At 35.3% G+C, this 24,461-nt stretch overlaps 1 protein-coding gene across 3 annotated transcripts in view; it reads right to left on the reverse strand.

Annotated features, from left to right (window-relative positions):
- Positions 1–24,461, reverse strand: part of RNF13 (ring finger protein 13) — a 140,063-nt gene that overhangs the window by 29,582 nt on the left and 86,020 nt on the right. For all 3 annotated transcript variants that reach the window (XM_060149636.1, XM_060149637.1, XM_060149638.1), the window contains 3 exons: positions 19,431–19,521; positions 13,989–14,094; positions 643–736 (listed from right to left, as the gene is read on the reverse strand). In XM_060149636.1, the coding sequence (XP_060005619.1) occupies positions 643–736; positions 13,989–14,094; positions 19,431–19,521 (291 nt within the window). The remainder of the gene's footprint in view (positions 1–642; positions 737–13,988; positions 14,095–19,430; positions 19,522–24,461) is intronic.

The raw sequence follows: 24,461 nt of genomic DNA on the forward strand, positions 1-24,461 counted from the left end.
ATAAGCATGTACCTACACTAAAAGCTCACCAAGCATAAGCAGGAGAAACTACATTGGCTAAAGTATTAGACCCATGCCCCTCCCCAGCTCTGTTAGTGCTGGCTGTGAGACATTAAATTTTTTGCCTTTCTGACCCACTATTTCCTCATATATAATGTCCATTATAGTACCCATTTCATAGAAATATGAAAATTAAATGAGATGATACATTTACAATATACTGACACATAATAGCTATCTACTGTGTTTAGTTAACACAACACTATAAACTATGTGTTTAATTACTGCAATGTTAATACAGTGGTGGTGTAGGGTGGGAGAGAGAGTGGGAGCAGACCACCCTGGTGGAGATAAGTATTTTACCTACTGATGTTTAGAACTTCTGGCACATGGGGATAATAAAAAGCATTTTGGTCAGTTTCACTATTGTTTTTAAATTCTCTGAAGACCATGTACCCCCTTCTTGCCTTCACCAGGATAAACCACAGCAAAAGACCATCTTCCACATTCACTCATTCATTATTAACTGAGTGTTAGACATAGGGTATGGCAAGGACTCAGAAGGTTGCAATAGAGTATAATCACCATGTACTATTAAATAAACTAAGGGTTTTTATTTAGAAAATAAAAATGTTCACTTACCTTTTTTGAATTTATGTACAGGGAGTTTCTTAAGTTGATCTTTACGAAGTCTGTTTCTTCTAGCTCTATGTCTATCCTGGACAAATTTTGTGATCTAAAAATAAAAGAGAAAAAAAAGGGAGTCAGATATTAAACATGCAAATAGAAAATGACCATTAAAATAACAAGTGTCTTTTATGTTTCTAGATAGCTGCTACAAATCAATTCAATGTATTTAAACCCTAGTCATGAGACTATTAATTAAAATATCCATGATTAGTTATCATTAGTGATTAGTTAGCCTATAAATTATCCTTTGAATTTTTATTCAATGACCTAAATTATCTTTAATTTACTCTGACAAAAACATTATAAATAACATGTAACTATTTGTTGGAAAAATATAAATGGTAGATTCCAGGTTACAAAGACTCCACTGGATCAAAAATGGGGGGGTTGGAATTTCTGTAAGTTACAAACTGATAAAATTTTCAAACATAACATGCACTAAACTGCACTTTCAGTGGTTCTAGCAGCAAAATGGACAGAACTAATACAGAACACCTGTACTATAAATATTCAGAAATATCAGATAAAATATACAAAATATTTTAAAGTATAAACTGCTATCCTTCCAAGAATAAAAAGGAAGTCCATGGAACCAGAACCAAATGCCACAAACGAAGTCCATAAAAGAAAATTTTGACAAATTTGACTACATCAATGTTAAGGACTTCTGTCCCCAAAAGATACTGTTTAAAGATAAAAGACCGTTCACAGACTGGCAGAAAATATCTGCAAATTGCATATCTCATAAGGGATTTCTATCCAGAATACATAATGAATTCAAAATTCAATAATAAGAAAACAAGCAACCCAAGAGAAAAAAATGGGTAGAATATCTGAATATACACTTTGCTACTGAAGATATACAGATGGCAAATAAGCACATGAAGAGATGTTCAACATAATTAGTCAGGAGAAAAATGAAAATTCAAATCACAAATACCACTATATACCTATTAAAATGATTAAAATGAAAAAGACTGACTATACCAAGTGTTGGCAGGGAAGTAGAAGAACTGGCACTCTGATACACTACTGAAAGGATTGTAAAATGGTACAACCACTTTGGAAAATAGTTTGGTGGTTTCTTATAAATTTAAACACATATTTACCAAATGACCTAATCATCCCACTCCTACTTATATTTAGTGAATAGAAATGAAAGTGTATATCCATATAACAACTTATATACAAATGTACAAAAAAGTCTATGTCAGCTTTATTTGTAATAGCCAAAAACGAGACACAACCCAAATGTTCATCAGCGAGTACGTGTATAAACAAAACTGTGGTATAGTCATACAATGGAATACAACTTGGCAATAAAAAGTAATGAATATCAATATATTCAATAACATATATGAATCTCAAAATAATTATTCTGAGAGAAGGAAGGCAGACACAAAAGAGTATGTAATTTATGATTCCCTGTATATAAAGTGGTAGAAAATGCACATTAATCTACAGTGACCAAAACCAGAGCTGTGGTTGTCCAGCAATGGTGTGGGGGGGAGACATGAAGGAAAAATTTGGAAGAGGTGAAAGGGAGTGATTATCAGAGGAGTATGAGGAAACTTTTTGAGCTGATCCGATATTTTATTATCTTAATTGCGGTGGTGGTTTCTCAGGTATACATACGTACCTTAAAACTTACCAAACTGTACAATTTAAATGTGCAGTTTATTAATATATTAATCAGTAGATGTTTATTTTAAAAATTTAATAGTAACCACTAGAAAAAAACAATATAAGCTTTCAAACTAGTAGGAAAAAGGGAGAAAGGGAGACAGAAAGAGAAAAAAAGTTGAGTAATCCAAATCTGTATAGTAGAAAAAAAAATAGAATAAAAAGTAAACAATAGAAATTAGTCCAAATCACAAAAATGCAAATGGGGTAAATTCACCAGTTTTTTTTAAAAGAGTGTATCATATTGGATAAAGAAAAAATTCCAACCATTCACAACACACAAGATTAAAACTTAATGACACATTAAGACAAAAGTAAAGGTAAAAAATACAGGGATAGATAAAATTATATCATGACAGTACTAAGTAAAAGTTGGCATATAAAGTAAAACAGGATATAAGATAAAAATCATTAGGAAATAGTTATCACAATGATAAAAAGGACACTTCACCTAAAAAATAACAAAATTATGGGAGAAATACACAAATTCACAAGCTCAGTAATTTCTAGATCAAGCAGACCAAAAAAAAAAAGTAAAGACCACAGACCTATGATGCCCAATATGGTAGCCATTATATACATGTAGCTACTGAGCACTTGAAATGCGGCTGGTCTCAATTGAGATTTGCTGTAAAAGTATAAAATACACACCAGTTTGCAAAGACTTAGTACAAAAAGAATAAAACATATTTTATAATTATTTATATTAACTGAATGTTGAAATACATTTTAGATTTATTAAGTTAAATAAATACAGTATTTAAGTTAATCTCACCGAAATATTTCCTTTTACCGTTTTTAATTTGGCTACCAGAAAACTTTAAATTACAATAAATGTGGCTCACAACATCGTTCTATTGCACAGCACTGCTTTAGAAAACAGAGGAGTGCGAAAAACCATGGACAATTGCAATTGAACAGTTCTGTGAATATACTAAAAACCACTGAACTATATCATTTAAATGGGTCAATTTTATATTATGTGAATTATATCTCAATAAAAGTGTCTTTAAAATAATATAAAAGAAAGAAAAAAAAGACTGGACAAGACAAATACCCAAGCTCAAACTAATGGACATATATAAAACTTTGGACCCCACAATTCTTTTCACATATATGGTGGGGAATGTTTACAAAATTTAACCACAATTACCATGTCTCTTCACCACCTGGATTCTAAATAACTTGAAAATAAGATCATGAACTGGCAGATGGAAGCAGGTGGAGCACCTAACTCGGTGAAGAAAGAAACAGAACCTTCTCCTTAACCACTGAATTAGACTGCCTTACCCACCCAGATATAGACAAAGACAACCAGGAATGGCGTAGGCCTTTCCCTTACCCTCCCCTAGAACTGCAGAACCAGTCCTGGAGGAGCTGAAGACAGGTTCATCTCAAGAGAAAGATGAAGCTGAGCCAGCATGCCCTAATTTATTCTTCCCAAATGTACCACACAGATAAGGTACTTCATCTCTCCTAAGACCAACTGAGTAGGGAAGGGCTAGGAGTATTAGTAACTGAGTTTCCCATTCACATGGATGGATACATCAAAAGTGGTAAAGAAATATCCCATATAACAGTGAAAAAAATTTTCTCAATTTAAACCAAATTAAAATAAAAATATTCCTTATCAAAAGTAATGAGTTACATACAGCTAAAGTGATTGTTAAAGAGAAATTTATAACCTAAAGGCATATACTATAAAGAAAAATGAGTATTTAGCTGATCAAGCTAGAAAAAGAAAAGCATCATATCCAAAACAAGTAGATGAAAGAAAATAATACTGCCAAGAGCAGAAATTCATGAGATAGATTAAAAAGGAGAGTAAATACATTAGAATATAAGTCCCACTGGAATGTAAAATACTTGACATCAGGGATGTTTCCCCATTTTGTTCACTGAGGAAACTTAACACCCTAGAGCAGTGCCTAGGTTCAGAGGTGCAGAATAAATATTTGTTGAATGAAAGAAAAAAAAGAAAATCTCAAAGTCCACTTCTCTAGAAGACAAACTTTATTTTTTGAATTTTATTTTATTTTTATACAGCAGGTTCTTACTAGTCATCAATTTTATACACATCAGTGTATACATGTCAATCTCAATTGCCCAGTTCATCACACCACAATCCCCACTGCCCCGTGGCTTTCCCCCCTTGGTGTCCATACATTTGTTCTCTACATCTGTTGCTCAACCTCTGCCCTGAAAACCGGTTCATCTGTATCATTTTTCTAGGTTCCACATACATGCGTTAATATACGATATTTGTCTTTCTCTTTCTGACTTACTTCACTCTGTATGACAGTCTCTAGATCCATCCACGTCTCAACAAATGACGCAGTTTCGTTCCTTTTTATGGCTGAGTAACTTCTTTATCCATTTATCCACAACTTCTTTATCCATTCATATGTCAAGGTGCATTTAGGTTACTTCCATGACCTGGCTATTGTAAATAGTGCTGCAATGAACATTGGGGTGCATGTGTCTTTTTGAATTATGGTTTTCTCTGGATATATGCCCAGTAGTGGGACTGCTGGATCATATGGTAATTCTATTTTCAGTTTTTTAAGAAACCTCCATACTGTTCTCCATAGTGACTGTATCAATTTACATTCCCAACAACACTGCAAGAGAGTTCCCTTTTCTCCACACCCTCTCCAGCATTTGCTGTTTGTAGATTGTCTGATGACGCCCATTCTAACTGGTGTGAGGTGATACCTCACTGTAGTTTTGATTTGCATTTCTCTAATAATTAGTGAGGTTGAGCTTTTCATGTGCTTCTTGGCCATCTGTATGTCTTCTCTGGAGATTTTCTACTTAGCTCTTCTGCCCATTTTTGGATTGGGTTGTTTGTTTTTTTAATATTGAGCTCCATGAGCTGTTTATATATTTTGGAGATTAATCCTTTGTCCGTTGATTCGTTTGCAAATATTTTCTCCCATTCTGAGGGTTGTCTTTTCGTCTTGTTTATGGCTTCTTTTGCTGTGCAAAAGCTTTGAAGTTTCATTAGGTCCCATTTGTTTATCTTTGTTTTTATTTCTATTACTCTAGGAGGTGGATCAAAAAATATCTTGCTGTGATTTATGTCAAAGAGTTTCCTTCCTATGTTTTCCTCTAAGAGTTTTAGAGTGTCTGGTCTTACATTTAGGTCTCGAATCCATTTTGAGTTTATTTTTGTGTATGGTGTTAGAGAGTGTTCTAATTTCATTCTTTTACATGTAGCTGTCCAGTTTTCCCAGCACCATTACTGAAGAGGCTGTCTATTCTCCATTGTATATCCTTGCCTCCTCTGTCATAGATCAGTTGACCATAGGTTCGTGGGTTTATCTCTGGGCTTTTCATCTTGTTCCATTGATCTATGTTTCTGTTTTTGTGCCAGTATGGTATTGTCTTGATTACTGCGGCTTTGTAGTATAGTCTGAAGTCAGGGAGTCTGATTCCTCCAGCTCTGTTTTTTTCCAATACTGCTTTGGCTATTCGGGGTCTTTTGTGTCTCCATACAAATTTTAAGAGTTTTGTTCTAGTTCCGTAAAAAATGCCATTGGTAATTTGATAGGGATTGCATTGAATCTGTAGATTGCTTTGGGTAGTATAGTCACTTTCACAATATTGATTCTTCCAATCCAACAACATAGTATCTCTCCATCTGTTGGTATCATCTTTAATTTCTTTCAACAGTGTCTTATAGTTTTCTGCATACAGGTCTTTTGTCTCCTTAGGTAGGTTTATTCCTAGGTATTTTATTCTTTTTGTTGCAATGGTAAATGGGAGTGTTTTCTTAATTTGTCTTTCAGATTTTTCATCATTAGTGTATAAGAATGCAAGATATTTCTGTGAATTAATTTTGTGTCCTGCAACTTTACCAGATTCATTGATTAGCTCTAGTAGTTTTCTGGTGGCATCTTTAGGATTCTCTATGTATAGTATCATGTCACCTGCAAACAGTGACAGTTTTACGTCTTCTTTTCCAATTTGTATTCCTTTTATTTCTTTTTCTTCTCTGATTGCTGTGGCTAGGACCTCCAAAACTATGTTGAATAATAGTGGTGAGAGTGGACATCCTTGTCCTATTCCTGATCTTAGAGGAAATGCTTTCAGTTTTTCACCATTGAGAATGAGGTTTGCTGTGGGTTTGTCGTATATAGCCTTTATTATGTTGAGGTAGGTTCCCTCTATGCCCACTTTCTGGAGAGTTTTTATGATAAATCAGTGTTGAATTTTGTCAAAAGCTTTTTCTGCATCTCTTGAGATGATCATATGGTTTTTATTCTTCAATTTGTTAATATCATGTATCACACTGATTGATTTGCATATATTGAAGAATCCTCGCATCCCTGGGATAAATCCCACTTGATCATGGTGTATGATGCTTTTAATGTGTTGTTGGATAATGTTTGCTAGTATTTTGTTGAGGATTTTTGCATCTATATTCATCAGTGATATTGGTCTGTAATTTTCTTTTTTTGTAGTATCTTTGTCTATTTTTAGTATCAGGGTGATGGTGGACTCATAGAATGAGTTTGGGAGTGTTCCTTCCTCTGCAATTTTTTGGAAGACTTTGAGAAGGATGGGTGTTAGCTCTTCTCTAAATGTTTGATAGAATTCACCTGTGAAGCCATCTGGTCCTGGATTTTTGTTTGTTGGAAGATTTTTAATCACAGTTTCAACTTCATTACTTGTGACTGGTCTGTTCATATTTTCTATTTCTTCCTGGTTCATTCTTGGAAGGTTATACCTTTCTAAGAATTTGTCCATATCTTCCAGGTTGTCCATTTTATTGGCACAGAATTGCTTGTAGTAGTCTCTTAGGGTGCTTTGTATTTCTTCAGTGCCTGTTGTAACTTATACTTTTTCATTTCTAATTTTATTGATTTGAGTCCTCTCCCTCTTTTTCTTGATGAGTTTGGCTAATGGTTTATTAATTTTGTTTATCATCTCAAAGATCCAGCTTTTAGCTTTATTGATCTTTGCTACTGTTTTCTTTGTTTCTGTTTCATTTTTTTCTGCTCTGATCTTTATGATTTCTTTCCTTCTGCTAACTTTGGGTTTTGTTTGTTCTTTCTCTAGTTCCTTTAGGTGCAAGATTAGATTGATTGAGACTTTTCTTGTTTCTTGAGGTAGGCTTGTATAGCTGTAAACTTCCCTCTTAGAACTGCTTTTCCTGCATCCCATAGGTTTTGGATCGTCATGTTTTCATTGTCATTTGTCCCTAGGTATTTTTTAACTTCCTCTTTGATTTCCTCAGTGCTCTCTTGGTTATTTAGTGACGTATTGTTTAGCCTCCATGTGCTTGTGTTTTTTTTATGTATTTCTCCCTGTAATTCATTTCTAATCTCATAGTGTTGTGGTCAGAAAAGATGCTTGATATGATTTCAATTTTCTTAAATTTACTGAGGCTTGATTTGTGACCCAAGATGTGGTCTATCCTGGAGAATGTTCTGTGCGCACTTGCAAAGAAAGTGTAATCTGCTGTTTTTGGATGGAATGTCCTATAAATATCGATTAACTCTATCTGGTCTATTGTGTCATTTAAAGCTTCTATTTCCTTATTTATTTTCATTTTGGATGATCTGTCCATTGGTGTGAGTGAGGTGTTAAAGTCCCCCACTATTACTGTGTTACTGTCGATTTCCTCTTTCAGAGCTGTTAGCAGTTGCCTTATGTATTGAGGTCCTCCTATGTTGGGTGCATATAAATTTATCATTGTTATATCTTCTTCTTGGATCGATCCCTTGATCGTTATGCAGTGTCCTTCCTTGTCTCTTGTAGCATTGTTTATTTTAAAGTCTATTTTATCTGATATGAGTATTTCTACTCCAGCTTTCTTTTGATTTCCATGTGCATGGAATATATTTTTTCCATCACCTCATTTTCAGTCTGTATGTGTCCCTAGGTCTGACGTTGGTCTCTTTTAGACAGAATACATATAGGTCTTGCTTTTGTATCCATTCAGCAAGCCTGTGTCTTTTGGTTGGAGCATTTAATGCATTCACATATAAGGTAATTATCGATATGTATGTTCCTATGACCATTTTCTTCTTTTGGGTTTGTTTTTGTAGGTCCTTTTCTTGTCCTGTTTTTCCTACTTAGAGAAGTTCCTTTAGCATTTGTTGTAGAGCTGGTTTGGTGGTGCTAAATTCTCTTTGCTTTTGCTTGCCTGCTTGCCTTTTGATTTCTCCATCGAATCTGAATGAGATCCGTGAAGGGTAGAGTAATCTTGGTTGTAGGTTCTTCCCTTTCATCACTTTAAGTTTATCATGCCACTCCCTACTGGCTTATAGAGTTTCTGCTGAGAAATCAGCTGTTAACCTTATGGGATTTCCCTTGTATGTTATTTGTCGTTTTTCCCTTGCTGCTTTCAATAATTTTTCTTTGCCTTTACTTTTTGCCAGTTTGATTACTATGTGTCTCGGGGTGTTTCTCCTTGGGTTTATCCTGTATCGGACTCTCTGAGCTTCCTGGACTTGGGTGGCTATTTCCTTTCCCATGTTAGGGAAGTTTTTGACTATAATCTCTTCAAGTATTTTCTTGGGTCCTTTCTCTCTCTCCTCTCCTTCTGGGACCCCTATAATGCGAATGTTGTTGTGTTTAATGTTGTCCCAGAGGTCTCTTAGGCTGTCTTCATTTCTTTTCATTCTTTTTTCTTTAGTCTGTTCCGCAGCAGTGAATTCCACCATTCTGTCTTCCAGGTCACTTATCCATTCTTCTGCCTCAGTTATTCTGCTATTGATTCCTTCTAGTGTAGTTTTCATTTCAGTTATTGTATTGTTCATCTCTGTTTGTTTGTTCTTTAACTCTTCTAGGTCTTTGTTAAACATTTCTTGCATCTTCTCGATCTTTGCCTCCATTCTTTTTCCGAGGTCCTGGATCATCTTCACTATCATTCTTCTGAATTCTTTTTCTGGAAGGTTGCCTATCTCCACTTCATTTAGTTGTTTTTCTGCGGTTTTTATCTTGTCCCTTCACCTGGTACATAGCCCTCTGCCTTTTCATCTTGTCTATCTTTCTGTGAATGTGGTTTTTGTTCCACAGACTGCAGGACTGTAGTTCTTCTTGCTTCTGCTGTCTGCCCTCTGGTGGATGAGGCTATCTAAGAGGCTTGTGCAAGTCTCCTGATGGGGGGGACTGGTGGTGGGTAGAGCTGGGTGTTGCTCTGGTGGGCAGAGCTCAGTAAAACTTTAATCCACTTGACTGCTGATGGGTGGAGCTGAGTTCCCTCCCTGTTGGTTGTTTGGCCTGAGGCAACCCAACACTGGAGCCTACCTGGGCTCTTTGGTGGGGCTAATGAGAGACTCTGGGAGGGCTCCCGCCAAGGAGTACTTCCCAGAACTTCTGCTGCCAGTGTCCTTGTACCCACAGTGAGCCACAGCCACACCCCGCCTCTGCAGGAGACCCTCCAACACTAGCAGGTAGGTCTGGTTCAGTCTCCTATGGGGTCACTGCTCCTTCCCCTGGGTCCCGATGTGCACACTACTTTGTGTGTGCCCTCCAGGAGTGAAATCTCTGTTTCCCCCAGTCCTGTCAAAGTCCTGCAATCAAATCCCACTAGCCTTCAAAGTCTGATTCTCTAGGAATTCCTCCTCCCATTGCCGGACCCCCAGGTTGGGAAGCCTGACGTGGGGCTCAGAACCTTCACTCCAGTGGGTGGACTTCTGTGGTATAAGTGTTCTGCAGTCTGTGAGTCACCCACCCAGCAGTTACGGGATTTGATTTTACTGTGATTGCACCCCTCCTACCGTCTTATTGTGGCTTTCCTTTGTCTTTGGATGTGGGGTATGTTTTTTGGTGAGTTCCAGTGTCTTCCTGTCGATGATTGTCCAGTAGCTAGTTGTGATTCTGGTGTTCTCGCAAGGAGAACATGTCCTTTTACTCCGCCATCTTGGTTCCTCAAGATAAACTTCTGACAACATTTTGCAAGGCATGGATGGATATGAATAAATAGAACTCATCCCACATATAGTAGGAATTCTCTTTAAATTATTATTTGAATATATAAATATTATAAATCACTTTATACAATACTTGAAAACAGTCAAAATAGACAATTTCTTCGAAATATAATTTAGTATGATGAAGTAGACAAGCATTTATACGTCCAAGTAATTATGAAAAAGATCAGCAGATCTAGATGATTTTACAGGCAACCTTCACCAGAAATTCAAGTAAATGATAATCCCAATTTCATTAAAAAAAACTATTTTCGATAGTAGAAAATAAAAGAAAGCTTTAATTTTTTTATGGGGCTAGCTTTATCTTGTCTAATTATTTTAAACTGTCGTAAAATATACGTTTAACATCAAATTTACTATCTTAACCATTTTTAAGTACACAGGTATGTGGCAGTAAGTACATTCACTTTGTTGTGCTACCATCACCACCATCCATCCACCAAACTCTTTCCATGTCCCAAAACTGAAACTCTGTACGCATTAAACAGTAATTCCCCATTCTCCCCTCTCCACAGCCCGTGGCAACCACCATTCTACTTTCTGTCTCAATCTGACTACTCTAGGTACCACATGTAAATAGACTCATACAGTATATGTCCTTTTGTGACTGGTTTATTTCAGTTAGCATAATGTCTTCAAGATTCATCCATGTTGTAGCATCTGTCAGAATTCCCTTCCTTTTTAAGGCTGAATAATATTCCATTGCATGTATATGCCACATTTTGTTTATCTACTCATCCATCAATGGACAATTGGGTTGCTTCTACCTTTGGCTTATTGAAAATAATGCTGTTATGAACATAAGCATACAAATATCTGACTCCCTGCTTTCAATTCTTTTGGGTATATACCCAGAAGTGGAATTGTCGGATCATATGATAAATTTATGTTTAACTTTTTTGAAGAGTTGCTGTACTGTTTTCTATAGTGACTGCTCTATTTAACATTCCTACCAACAGTGCTCAAGGGATTGTCTAGTTTTGATGTCAAGATTATTCTAGCCCTATAAAACTAAAATTTTCCCCTTACCTGGACATTCAGATTGCTAATATTTTATTTAGGATTTTTGCACCTATGTCCAAGTGTAAAACTGGCAGATCATATTAGAGAAATCTGAATAACCCAAAATGCAAAGACAAACTTCATATATCATAATCAAAGAGAGTTTATACCCAAAATACAAGGATTTTTAGAATTTACAAAACAAATTCATGTAATCCAGCATAACAATAGAGTAAAAGAAAAAACAATGATTATTACAACAGATAGAAAAAAAGACATATAATGCAGTACCCATTCATTATTTTAAAAGAAAAAAGGCAAATAAAAATTTAGTTTATCTCTAATTCTTATACCATTTTTTTTGTTTTACCAGAAAATATAGCACAACGTTAAACAGGAGGTACAACAGGCATCCTTTGTTTTTTGTTCCTGACTTTCATGGAAAGGCTTCTAATAATTCAGTATTTTATGATGTTCATTTTAAGTTTTTAGTCATTAATCTTTATTGGCTTAAGGGTATTTACTTTTAATTTGCCAAGGGTACTTTTTGCTTGTTGTTTGTTGTTCTAACTTTCCATCCTTGCTTCTACACTGAAAACCCAGGAGAATCAACAGATTCAAATTACAGAATAGGAGAACTCAGTAAGTTTGCAGAGATAAGATTAATATATAAAAATCAATAATGTCCGGTGTCCAAATGATGTTGGTCTCTAAATACTACTCTTCAATTAAAAAAAGCAGAGCTCCTTGGAGAAGTATCTGATTCCAGGGCTGGGGCAGAAAAATAAACAATGAGCCTGGAGTTTCTTATAGTACCAAACACTAAAGAAGTACTTACAAAACAAAAGGATGGGTCAAATCAAAGGGACCCAAGACCCAGCCTGCAGAGCTCCCAATCGTCAAAGCTCAAACAATTTAAACAACAAAAATAATGTAGTATTGGATTATTACCCAAAGTATAAAATAAATATACAGGGTACAAACTAATATAAATAAATGACTGAACAAATAAATGCCAAGAAGAGACAAATCTTTCTTACAAAAGAATTCTAAATAATAAATGTAGATACTTCCCTACTCCCAGGAAGTGGAGCTTAATTCCTGCCCCTCCCCACTTTTAGGACAGGCTATATTTAGTGCCTCACTTCCAAAGGAAGAATAGAATAGAGAAAGAGAAAAAATATTAACTTTAGAGTGGAAAAACCTGGCAAACATTACCTAAACCAAGGGATGAAGGTTATCATCATCGGTGATGTCATGCAAATATCATGTACCCCCTGGCATGTTAGGATGAGAAGGGCACTTGACTTTGCTGATACTCTTTTTAAAAACCTATAACCAACCCAATCTAATCATAAGAAAAATATCAGATTAAGGGACATTCTACAGGATACCTGGCCAAGACTCTTCAAGGCTGTCAAGGTCATGAAAAACAAGGAGAGATTAAGAAACTGTTCAGAGATCAGGAGACTGGGAATACATGATAATTTAAAACAATGTGGTAACCTGGACTGGGTCCTGGAACAGAAAGAAAACATTAATGGAAAAACGTAAAATCTATCCAGTCTGGAATTTAGTAATAGTAATGTTACCCCTGTCAGTTTCTTAGTTTTGACAAATGTATCATGGTAAAGTAAAATGTTAACAATGGGGGCAACTAGGTAAGGAATGTACAGGAACTCTCTTCTTTGCAATTTCTCTGTAAATCTTAACACTATTCCAAAATTAAAAGTTTATTTTAAAAAATCAACAATGTTCTTATACCCTAGTAATAACCAATTAGAAAATGAAATTCCAAAAAGGTCTAACAAAATACATGCAAAATGTTTACAGAAAAAAATTATTGAACTGATGTATATGAAAAACCAAAACAAATTAAAAGAAAGCCCACAACATCATAGGAAGACTAAATATTTCAAAGACAGTGTTTAATCTTTAATCTATGAATTCAATACAATAATAAACTCACTGGATGTTAATATAGATACTCTTTATGAAAAATAAAAAGGTTAGAGACAATAATGGGATTGTTTCATATCTTTGTAAATCTCTTTTAATATCTATCTTAATAGAATACAGAGGGATTCTCATATCTGCTTCTGCATTCAGTTTGTTTTGATATCACACACCATGTAGCCTCTAGAAACCTCTTCTATAAACCCTAAGAGAATCCCACTGTCTACCCATCAATACATCTTTTTCTCTTTATTTTTTACAATGCATTTCAAAGTAAGCTGCAGATATCAGTATACTTCCCCTCAAATACTTCAGCATATAAACTCATTACTTAAGAGTTTAGCATTTTTTTATTAGTTCTTTTTTTCTTTTTATGTAAAATTTACATACAATGAAATGCACAAAATTTAAGTATGAATTTGGTGATTCGGACATTGCGCAACCCAAACGTCTCTCAAGATACAGAACGTGACTCTCACTCCCCAGGAAATTCCCTTATACCCTTCTGAGTAAATTCCCCATCCCTCTCTAGCCCCCCAAAGCAATCACTGTTTTGATTTTTTTTCTACCCAGATTATCTTTGCCTTTTCCAGAACCGGTCATATAAATGGATTCATACAATACGTACTCTTTTATGTAAGTCTTCTACACAGTGTGTTTTAGAGCCATTCATACTATTTTTTAAAAAGTATTTAAAATTATTTTACCTACCATGAAAATGACTATCAAGATGAGACAGATGCCCACTATGATAAGGAAGGGGATTAAGTAGTATTCCAGAGGAAGGCTAAATTCTGGAACTAAGATAATGTGGCCCCTGGAAGAAAAGAAAAATTAATAGTTGGGAAGTATTAAAAGTTGCCAAATTATGATATTAATTGAAAACAAAAATATTTTAAAAAGGCATTTAGACATTACAATTCAATCCACTAGACACATCTCATTTTCTAACATATGATTTCTAATAATTTAAGGGATGCTTTTTCCAATGTTAAGTCAAGTTTACATACCGGCCAAAATAATTTGCCTATATAATTAAAAGAAACTTTTAGACTGGGTAGAGGAAATCAGCCAATCAATACTTACTGTGTCCATCCTGGAAACACGTCTTTACTGAATTTAGTAACCTGGGTAAAAGTTAGCATATTTTACATGCAAAATCAGCATTTAAATAATGGCAGTGCCTCGGGCAGCATGCCAGCAAGAACCCCCTCCCCAACCAAATCACTGTTCATCAGTTCCTCCCATGAAAAAAATCTCTGGAGCCACTACTGACGAAAATATACTCCCCGTTCCCTTTATGCGTCACATGAGCTTGTTGTACCAAGTACAACAGATATAACCCCTGTACTCCACATTCATCTGTGAGATATGGAATGAAAGAAACGGCAACAGAATTCACAGGAGTTGTAGCTTCTCTCTTCTCAACCTTCTCCACAGCTTGAATGAAAAAAAAAAACCTACAGAAATGTGTATGTTGCGTGTGGGGACAGGGGGGTAGAGAGTACCACAGGATTTATTCTCCTCTGTTACTAACCATGGTTAATACGGTTATATGGTTATTAACCATACAATACTGCTATTATAAAAATTCACCGGGACCCATGAAATGAAACGGAACAGAATAAGCACACTATCTGTGTTGCGTGAGCAAATTTTACATGGCAGCAAAATCCTGCAATAGAAAATACCCTCAGTCTGGGGAAGGGTCTGTATAATGGTCAGTGAGATGACTGATTTCTCCATAATATTCCTGTGCAACTCAACTAGTATGGTGCTAGCAACACTACTTCGTTACCCACTGCTGGCTGGTTTTTTAAGTAGCGACTCCAGGTACTTCATAACACAAGGGTTAAATGCAAAACAAAACTTCTCAACGTAAAAGGAAATGAAAACAAGTTGACTCCTTCCCCCATGTAGAAATGCTTAGGATGCCCTAGTACTCAAGAAAAATAACATGAAAACAAATTATTTCTATTCCCAAGCAATTTTTAAGTCTTCATGCTATTAACAATTTTATTCACATCCAAAGAGCTCCATCAATCTTTAACAAAAAGAAGAACAAAAAAACGAAATACCAGGAATTTCCCCCAATAATTTAAATATTTTCCAAAAACTGCTAACATTGCTAAAAGTAGCTTTTTACTTCACTTTCCAGGAGAACGACAAAAGATTTATATGCATTTTTGTAACTTTATATAAAATACTGAAGTGACTGATATATCATCAGTATAAAAAAGAGAAAAGCAAGCCTGGGCTGCTCTATTTGATACCATCTCTTCCAGCATGAGGCCAGCTCTGTAAACAACGTCCCTGTTCTTGGTACAAACCCTCTGAAACTGCCCCAGGGCCACGGCTGAGTTACAGTAACGAATGGTGCCACTTTTAAGTAGAAGAGCCTTTCAATGAGATGCTGATCCTCTGCAACCTCCCTAACTACTTCCACCAAACTGCTATAAATTAACACTGTTAGGGTTTAGAAGCCAGATTAAACTATATATAGATAGAGATACGGACACTGAGCTTTTAAGATACTTAGAGCCGTCTATCAACTGCAGACCCTTTAAAGATCTTCACAGTATATCTTGACAGTAAACTAAAATGGTTTGAGATATAGCAGGCTATATAAACGAGACAGTTTATAGTTTACTGCGTTTCCTTAACCAAATTGCTAATGGTGAAGGTGGTGACGGCGATGATACAGGGTGGAGAACTACAACAGAATATCAGTCTCCCAGCTTTATTTCTATTCCCTCTGCCCAGGTTCCCACAGCTGAGGCTGCAGACTCATCCCTGTCCTAACCCCAGATCAATCTGTACTTGAAGGAGGAGATATTTAAACAGCTTTTAGTAAGAATCTTCCCATACTACCTCCATGTCCACCCCTCAATATAGTACATTCCATGTGCTCTGCAGCTAAGACTCCATCATTGAAGCAGAGTCCTAAGCAACCTAGGAAATAGTGTCTCATTCTCCTTTGCATGAGTTCCCAGGTTACTTTCAAACCAGGTGTTAGGCCTAAACTCTAACTTCAATAATAATCTAACAGTAACAGTAATCTCTAATTTCCCAACCCCTCTGTTGACACAGGAGGTCTTGCCTTGTCTGTTTTGTTATCCAACCCCCACCATGAATTGGGACATGGGGATTGACATATATACACTAATATGTATACAATGGATAACTAATAAGAACCTGCTGTATAAAAAAATAAATAAAATTCAAAAATTCAAAAAAAATACTTTAAATATATATATTCAATCATCTTTGGAAGATGCTAGCAAACCAAATCATTTTAAAAACAGTAAATAAAGGGAAAGAATCAAATGTTTATCCTATCTTTCCTAAACAGACTGTACATCAAGGTAATCAAATAATTGATAAGGTGTGAGTCCTCTTTATAGAAGTATTTCAGCTAATAAATGAAGAAGGAATTATAAAATTAGATTACTTGCAAATCCTAAAGAGCTAAATGGATCTAGACAATGATCATTAATGATTGCTGCCCTCGCAAAGAGAGAACCAAATATTATGTCTCCTGATGGAAATACATAATAACACACATAAATTACTCTTGCCTCACCTATCCTCCTGGCCCCCCAAGCACACTTGAATTTGAACAAACCTCTAGGTCTAATGAGCAATTTACAGGGAAAATAAATAACAAAGGAATACTCTAGGCAATACACCAAGGATGCAGTCAGGAAAGTTTGGACTGTGGTAAAAACTGTACAGGACAAATGACCCTGTTGCTTCAATAAATAAATGACTAGGAAAAAAAAAAGAGTCATAGCAAGTGTATGGATTAAAAATAGGGTGATCACATGCCCTGATTTGCTCAGAAACAAATCTAAAGACTGAATATGGGTTGATATTGAATTAATGTTTACTTTAAAAATAAAAGGTAAAATAATGATAATATCATTATATTTTTTATATATAACCTATCTTCTAGTGATATATTCTGAGATATTTACAGTTGAGATGATAGGATATATAGTACTTGCTTTAAAATAATCACGGTGTGGGGAAGAAAAGTGGCGGGTGGCGCTTCAGAGCGGACAGTCCAAACAAAATTGGCCATGAGTTGATAATTCTGAAACTGAAGGATCAGATTCATTCTACTCACCTCCCTACTTTTAAACAGTAGAATAAATTAATGGGTAGGTAGGTAGGCAGGCAGGCAGACCAACCAGCCAGCCAGCCAGCAGATGGATGAGGCAAATCAGTATGAACAGGTCCACAATCCCTTAAGCACAATTCTGAAACCTAAAAAGCTTTAAAAAGTAATGTTTGCAATTCATTTGCTAGTCAACCTGAACCTAACTGACATGATAAAATACTCATACATTTATTGCAGATATATATGTAATGTGATTATGGGATGCTGCCTCAAATCCTATTTGGATGTTACATAACTTAAAAATCTGAAAATGTTAAAATTCCATGTTACATCTGTCCCCAACAGTTGGGATAAGGGATTTTGCGGCCTTGCATTAACACGGGAAGGGTCTTAATATTAAGTAAATAAAGTATGTTACAAAATACTAAGTATTGTATGGTACTATTTTACGAGCACATTATCCCTAATTAATGTCAGTATTCAAACATGCAGAAAAAAATTAAAAGCTTTTTAAAAAACAGTAGCTGTTGTCAGAGAATCGCATCATAGGGACTTTTGTTTAAATGCTTTATATTTCTGAATTTTTCCACATTTTACCAGCAGGTATGTATTACTTTTTTAATGTAAAAAGATATGACTTTACCATTAAAAACAAAAAAAGACTCTTTAAAATACATATTAAAATATACAGACTTTTTCTAAATGAAGCAATAATACTGAGGTAAAAGCAAGTAGTAGTTTTCCACCTCCCATTAACTACACAAATATGGCTGACAAAATACCATCTTGCCTAACTATTTTTAATACAACATCCAAAATTATATTCCCTAACTTAATAAAAATTTTCTGAGCGCAGAATATGTGAACAGTATTTTAAATATCAAAACTGTATAGGGAAAATGACAAAAATCATAAACAAAAAATCTCTCCCTCTCTTTCTTTTATTCATATCCAAACTCAAATATTCCTGGATTTCTTCCCCCCTAAATAATTAGAATTCCGTTTCATTGTGCCAGTTTCCTCTTTTGGCAAATGTAGATAGTAAGAGATAATAATAACCTCTAGAGGGTTGTTGTGAGAGTTATAAATGTAAAGGCCTCGTTTCATGAGTGCCTGGCACTTGCTAATTCCTCAATAAATACTACTGCTTTTATTATTAATACTGTTGTTATTGTTCCTCTTAGTCAAAAGGCTGTTCCTGTCCACTATGTTTTGGGGAGCTGTTTCATGGAAGAAGCTCTGAAGTGTTAATTTAATTGCACTATTTCTATATAAGATAAGACAGTTGTGCCTTAAGTTAGTTTCAGTCTATTTGTTACCATGGTAATGAGATTTGGGGGAGATATTCCATAAGAAGTTTCTAATTCCAAATGAAACTTTTTAAACTTGAAAACAAACTTTCTGTGTTTGTAAAAGTTAGTCACTTAACACACTGTGTTTTGGATTCTTTGTTTATAAAATAACATTTCTTTTTAATAAAATACAAACATGTCTTAATGAAAAGTATCATATAAATGTAAATCAGGGACTTCCCTGATGGTCCAGTGGTTAACAATCTGCCTTCCAATGCAGGGGACAGATGCGGGTTTGATCCCTGGTCGGGGAACTAAGATCCCACATGCTGCAGGGCAAATAAGGCCACGTGCCGCAACTACAGAGCCCACACGCCCCAACGAAAGATCCTGCGTGCTGCAGCTAAGACCCAACACAGCCGGAAAAAAAGAAAGTAAATCACATTGCTTCTAAATACCAATAGTTTGATTAAACTATAAAAGTGAAAGTTTTTTTATCTTTTTAGTAACATGGGTGGCTTAATCCCTCTAGCATAAATGTATTTGCAATATGCAATCCTACACAGAACAAACAGTACAATACAGTATGTCTTAAAATCATGACATAAGAAGATATAATTTAGCACGATAGAGTACATTCTAAAACAGAACTTTGATTACAACTAATCTTATATAATTCTACCCTAATAAAGACAATAATTTTTAGCTACATGATTATTTCTTATATCCATTACTTACCCTTTTTCATACGTGAACTCATCTTTCAGGGAATTAGCTGATGATTCGCCAATAAAGACAGATGGAATGTCAATTTTCTTTAGTACCTCAACTGTATAAAACAATAATAAAATTATTCTTCAAAGCCCATACTTAGTGTAAAATCAACTTAACCTTCTTCATAATAACAGCAAATACAACTGGAAATAATTACAATCAACTTGAATTATCTATTAGTTGATTTTCCAGATTGCACATTTATACCATCATCAAAATGGCTGAGAAACATTATTACATTTACAATAACAAAAGCTAACATTTTGCATATAACATTACCGCACTACCTCAATAGTCCTGAGATTGAAATATAACTCCTATTTTGATTATTTCCATTTGATTTATTTGATTTATTACTCTACAAACATAATTAACTATTAGAAAAGGAAGAAGAGGAAGAAATGTAAAGTGTTTTTTCCACTCATAACTTAATTCCTAAATGAAAAAGTGAAAAAAGCTTTTTGTTTACATACCCATTCCCACGAGAGGTGTAAGCCAAAGAATGTAAGAAAAGACCATTTTACAACAGTCTGAAAAATGACACCACACATCTAAGGCTTTACAGAGTGAAGGGCTGACAGTTCCGAAAGGGCACAGGATAGGGAAGCTGGGTAAATTTCTACTTCCTCCTAAGCCTGGAGTTCATGATAAAGCATTGTGTTTTGATTCGTGTCCTACGAGAGTTTACTTTTACATCTATGGTAAAAAAAAAACTAAAATCAAATGCCAACAAAAAAAGAACTTTGCAAAAATTACCCAGTACTTGAGAAATAAAAAAAATCATCTTACTCTTCCTATAGAAAAAGCAGCCATATTTTTAACTGCGAGTTATTTTAACAGATTTGGCTTTAGAGGAAGTCCATTTGCCTGCTTTTGTTACATTTTTTGCAACAACTTTGTTCTACATTTCTTTAAAAAATGTATATTAATTATTTATTTAAAAGGGGGGGTGGTGGATACAAGTAAAGAAGAACAGAACACAGCCATAATCCTTCCCACCCAAAGACAAGGCTTTCATTTGAAGCAATATAAACAGTTCTTTAAGTTTCGACAAATGCATACAATTATGTGAGCACCACCACGATCAAGATAAAAAAATGTTTTATCATCCCTCCAAATTCCCTCATGCCCCTTTATAGTCAACCCTCACCACAACTTCGGCAACCACTAACGTATTTTTCTTTAATTCTTATAAAGACAAGTTTTAAAGTTTTAAAATCTTGGTATCCTTAGTACATTTTTTTTTTTCGTTTTCAGATTGTTTGGATATATGCAAATAAAATCATTCATTCCGTACGTTCTCTCTCTTTCTGTCTCTCTCTCACACACACCCATACACACATGCCCATATCATATAAACCCTAAGAGGGAAGGAACGAAAGTGGTTAGCAGAGGAACACTTAATCACTATCTCTATATTACTAAGATCAATAAATATTTAAATTTTTGTATTAATGGGATCATCTAATAATGGGGAAAAAGTATAGGCTTTTTCCACTCAATGGTATACCTCAGATATCCTGTCATGTCAATAAATAAACATCTACCTCATAATTTTTAATAGCTACAGAGGTACTGTTATATAACCATATATATTTTAGGGAGATATTTTCTGTCACGCTAAGAGATCTTTCTCTTTCACATAAGTTTAAATTTTAATTTATTTGATAATTAAAACTTGGAATTGTATACCCTTTGTAAAATGCTTTACTCTTTCATGAAGATACTCTGATAAACTCGAGGAGGAATTTTTGGCTTGTAACTACTGGCTTAGAATTATTGGAAGCAACATAACTTCCCTGAGTTATGATATCTAATGAGATGTTAAAAGCTCCTCACTTTAGTCAGAAGATTAAGAAGGGGGAAATGATGTACACAAATATAAACAGCCATCCTGGAGACTCTGCAACATCAGTTATCTACTGAAAACAAAACCAAATGTTTTAGTTCACAAAATACTTTAAAAACACGAAATCTTAATTCTGATCCACAAAACAACTCTGTGAAGTATGCGTGCCAAGTAGTATTATCGTATCACAGACAGATTATAATTGAAGCAGCCAGCCCCAACCTCTCCAGACGCACATGTCCAACTGCCGGTTCAGTTTTCCCATTTGACTGCCTAGCAGATGTTTCAACCTTAATGTTTCTCAAACGGAATCCTCAATATCTCTTTTCCACTAATCAGTTTTACTTCTGCTCTTTCTCATCTCTGTAACTAACTATTCACCTAGTTTCTCAAGTTAAACATCTTGGAGTTTTCCTTGTCTCCTCCCCTTCTTTTATTCCTTATATCAAACCCTATCAACCTCAAAATATATCCATAATCCTATCACTTCCCATCACAGTCACCGCTAATACTCCAAACTGCCATCGCCTCTTGCCCGGCTGCTGTTCTAACTGGTCTCTCAGTTGGCACTCTTGCCCATCTCTCACCTTCAGTCTATTCTCCAAAGAACAACCAAAGTGATCCTTTAAAATCTGTCAGATCACCTCACACCTCTGCTTAAAACCCATGTAAAACAAATCCCAAAGTCCCACAAGACCCAACATGATCTAGTCCCTGGCTCCCTCTCCAACTTCATCCCCTGCAACTCTCTCCCTCCCTTGTTCATTCTACTCCAGCCACTGTGATTTTCTGCCACACCTTGAAAACACCAAGTATGCTTTATCTTTGAGCATTTGCATTTGCCTGCCGTTCCCTTTCCTCGGAATATCCTCCTCCAAAAATCTGCATGGCTCAGCCTCTCACTTTAGACCTATGCTCAAATGTCAAAGCCTCATAGCAACCTTCTCTGATCACCCTATCTAGAATAGCTATCCTCCTCTCATCCCTGTCACTATGTATCCCTTTAACCTGGCATGTTTTTCTTCATAGCACTTACCACTACTTGACATATACCATACCTCTTTGATTATCTGTTCATTTCCTCTCTTCCACCCTAGAATGCAATAATAACAATAATAATAACTGCAGCAATAATAATAGCAGCTAAATAACCATTAAATAATTACTAAGAACCAGGCAGTCTTCTAGATGTTTTATATGTCATAAGCAACAAACCAGTGAGTTGAGTACTATTATCATCCCCATTTAACATATCAGAAAAGTGAGGCACAGAGATGTTAGGTAATGTTCCCAAGGTCACATAGCTGGTAAGTGGTGGAGCTGGGATTCAAACCTTGTAAGGCAATACTCAGAAACCATACTCTTTAACTACTGCATTCTGCTACCTCAATGAAAAGTATGAGCAAAGCCTTGAAACTGTATCATTTCCTGCTGTAGTCATGATGCCTAAAAGACTGCTTGATGCAGAGTAGCCTGTCAAAAAATATTTGTTGAAGGCAGAAAGCAAGGAAAAAAGGAGAAGAAACAAACCCATACTGGTAACTTGCCCTATTTATACAGCTAGAAATTTGCACAGCCTAGACCCAAACTTGAGGCTGAGACTCCTAATGTAGATTCTTTCCACTCTGCTATGGCATGGGTTTTCTCATATACCTTCTTTCATATGATCTTCAAAACTTTGTCAGGTCAAATAAAAATTAAAATGATTCACACTTTTACAGATGAAAATAAAGGGCCTGGAAAGGTTAGTAACTTTTCCAGCAGCACAGGTCAGTTCATATATCAACTAACTTGGAATAAACCCACATTTCCTGGTCTTGAAGCTTGTATTCTTCCCCACCACATTCTGCTGCTGCCTCCTGAAGATGACAAATGTGACTGACTCTCTGAGCTAATCCATCCTATGTCCTAGCTGAAATAAGAAACAGATACATTCCTGTGTGAAATGTTGGCAAGAGGCCTTTAAAACTTCCTTTTGTGTCCAGATATTAGAACCTCTGCTCTTAGGGGAACACATGTGGCTATGATCTAAGCCTAAAAAAGAGCGATAGATACATGCTTCTTTTAATAAATCTGTGCTTTCCTTTCCTCTACCAAGTAACAGCAAAGATGAAAATGGTAAAGATCTTTACAACATGTTGGATATATGAAATGTTCAAACACATACACACTCAAGGACAGAGCAAAATGTCATGGAAAGTAATCCAAGCAATGAAGTCAAGAACCAAAATTCTGAACAATCTTTGAAATATAATAACTCAGTTGGAACATTTCCATAGCAACAACAGGATTATATGGTCATGTGCTACTTTTAATATTTAGCACACTTTCCTTAGGAACTGATATGATAATCACAAAAAGGTTTTAGTACAAAGACAAAACAGGTGTTATGGGGAACTGACACTTTCATCTTGCAAATTTTTTATTAAAAGCGTGTCAAAAGAGTAAATAGTTTACAAATACTAATCATTGTATTCAACCCAGAACCCTTGAGAAGGTCTTGAGGGTTGCTAAAACCTAGGCCCAGGCCTTCAGCAAAACACACAAAGAGTAGGTAACTTGCTCGAAATTATACATTCAAAACAAGTAGGAGCTCACATTTGAATTCAGACCTATTTTCAGAGTGTGTACACTTTCTGTTTTGCCAGTAATGTATACAGGTCACAAAAGTGACTAGCCTGGGAGGTACTGTGTAGGATAATAATTGTTTTTTATGGGAGGTGATTAAAGGAAGAGAAGACAACTGTGTCAAATCTGTAGTAAAACAGTACTAGTTTATTTGATAAGTAAAATCCCTTCATCAAGTCCTCTAATTCCTAAACAGTGGTTATCAAACCTTTTGTGAAATGCTAGAACCTCTTAAGGGTACTTCATGCATTCTACAGTTATGATTTAATCAGCTAGAAGATTAAAATAATAATTTAAAATATAAAGAAACTAATGGACTTATCGCTAAGTTTTACTTTTTATATATTGTAATTTTGCCCCAGATTAAATTAGGGGTAAGAAGGAAAAGAGTTCAACTCAACAACAACAAAAAATACTGTCTCATGTTATAAAAAGATTTTTTTGGTCAAGGAATCCAAAATATTTCCTATTGAGGATGCAGTTATTATTATTTTTTTATATATATATATTTTTAAAAT

The sequence above is a fragment of the Lagenorhynchus albirostris genome, chromosome 5, assembly GCF_949774975.1.
Source record: "Lagenorhynchus albirostris chromosome 5, mLagAlb1.1, whole genome shotgun sequence".
Classification (NCBI taxonomy): domain Eukaryota; kingdom Metazoa; phylum Chordata; class Mammalia; order Artiodactyla; family Delphinidae; genus Lagenorhynchus; species Lagenorhynchus albirostris.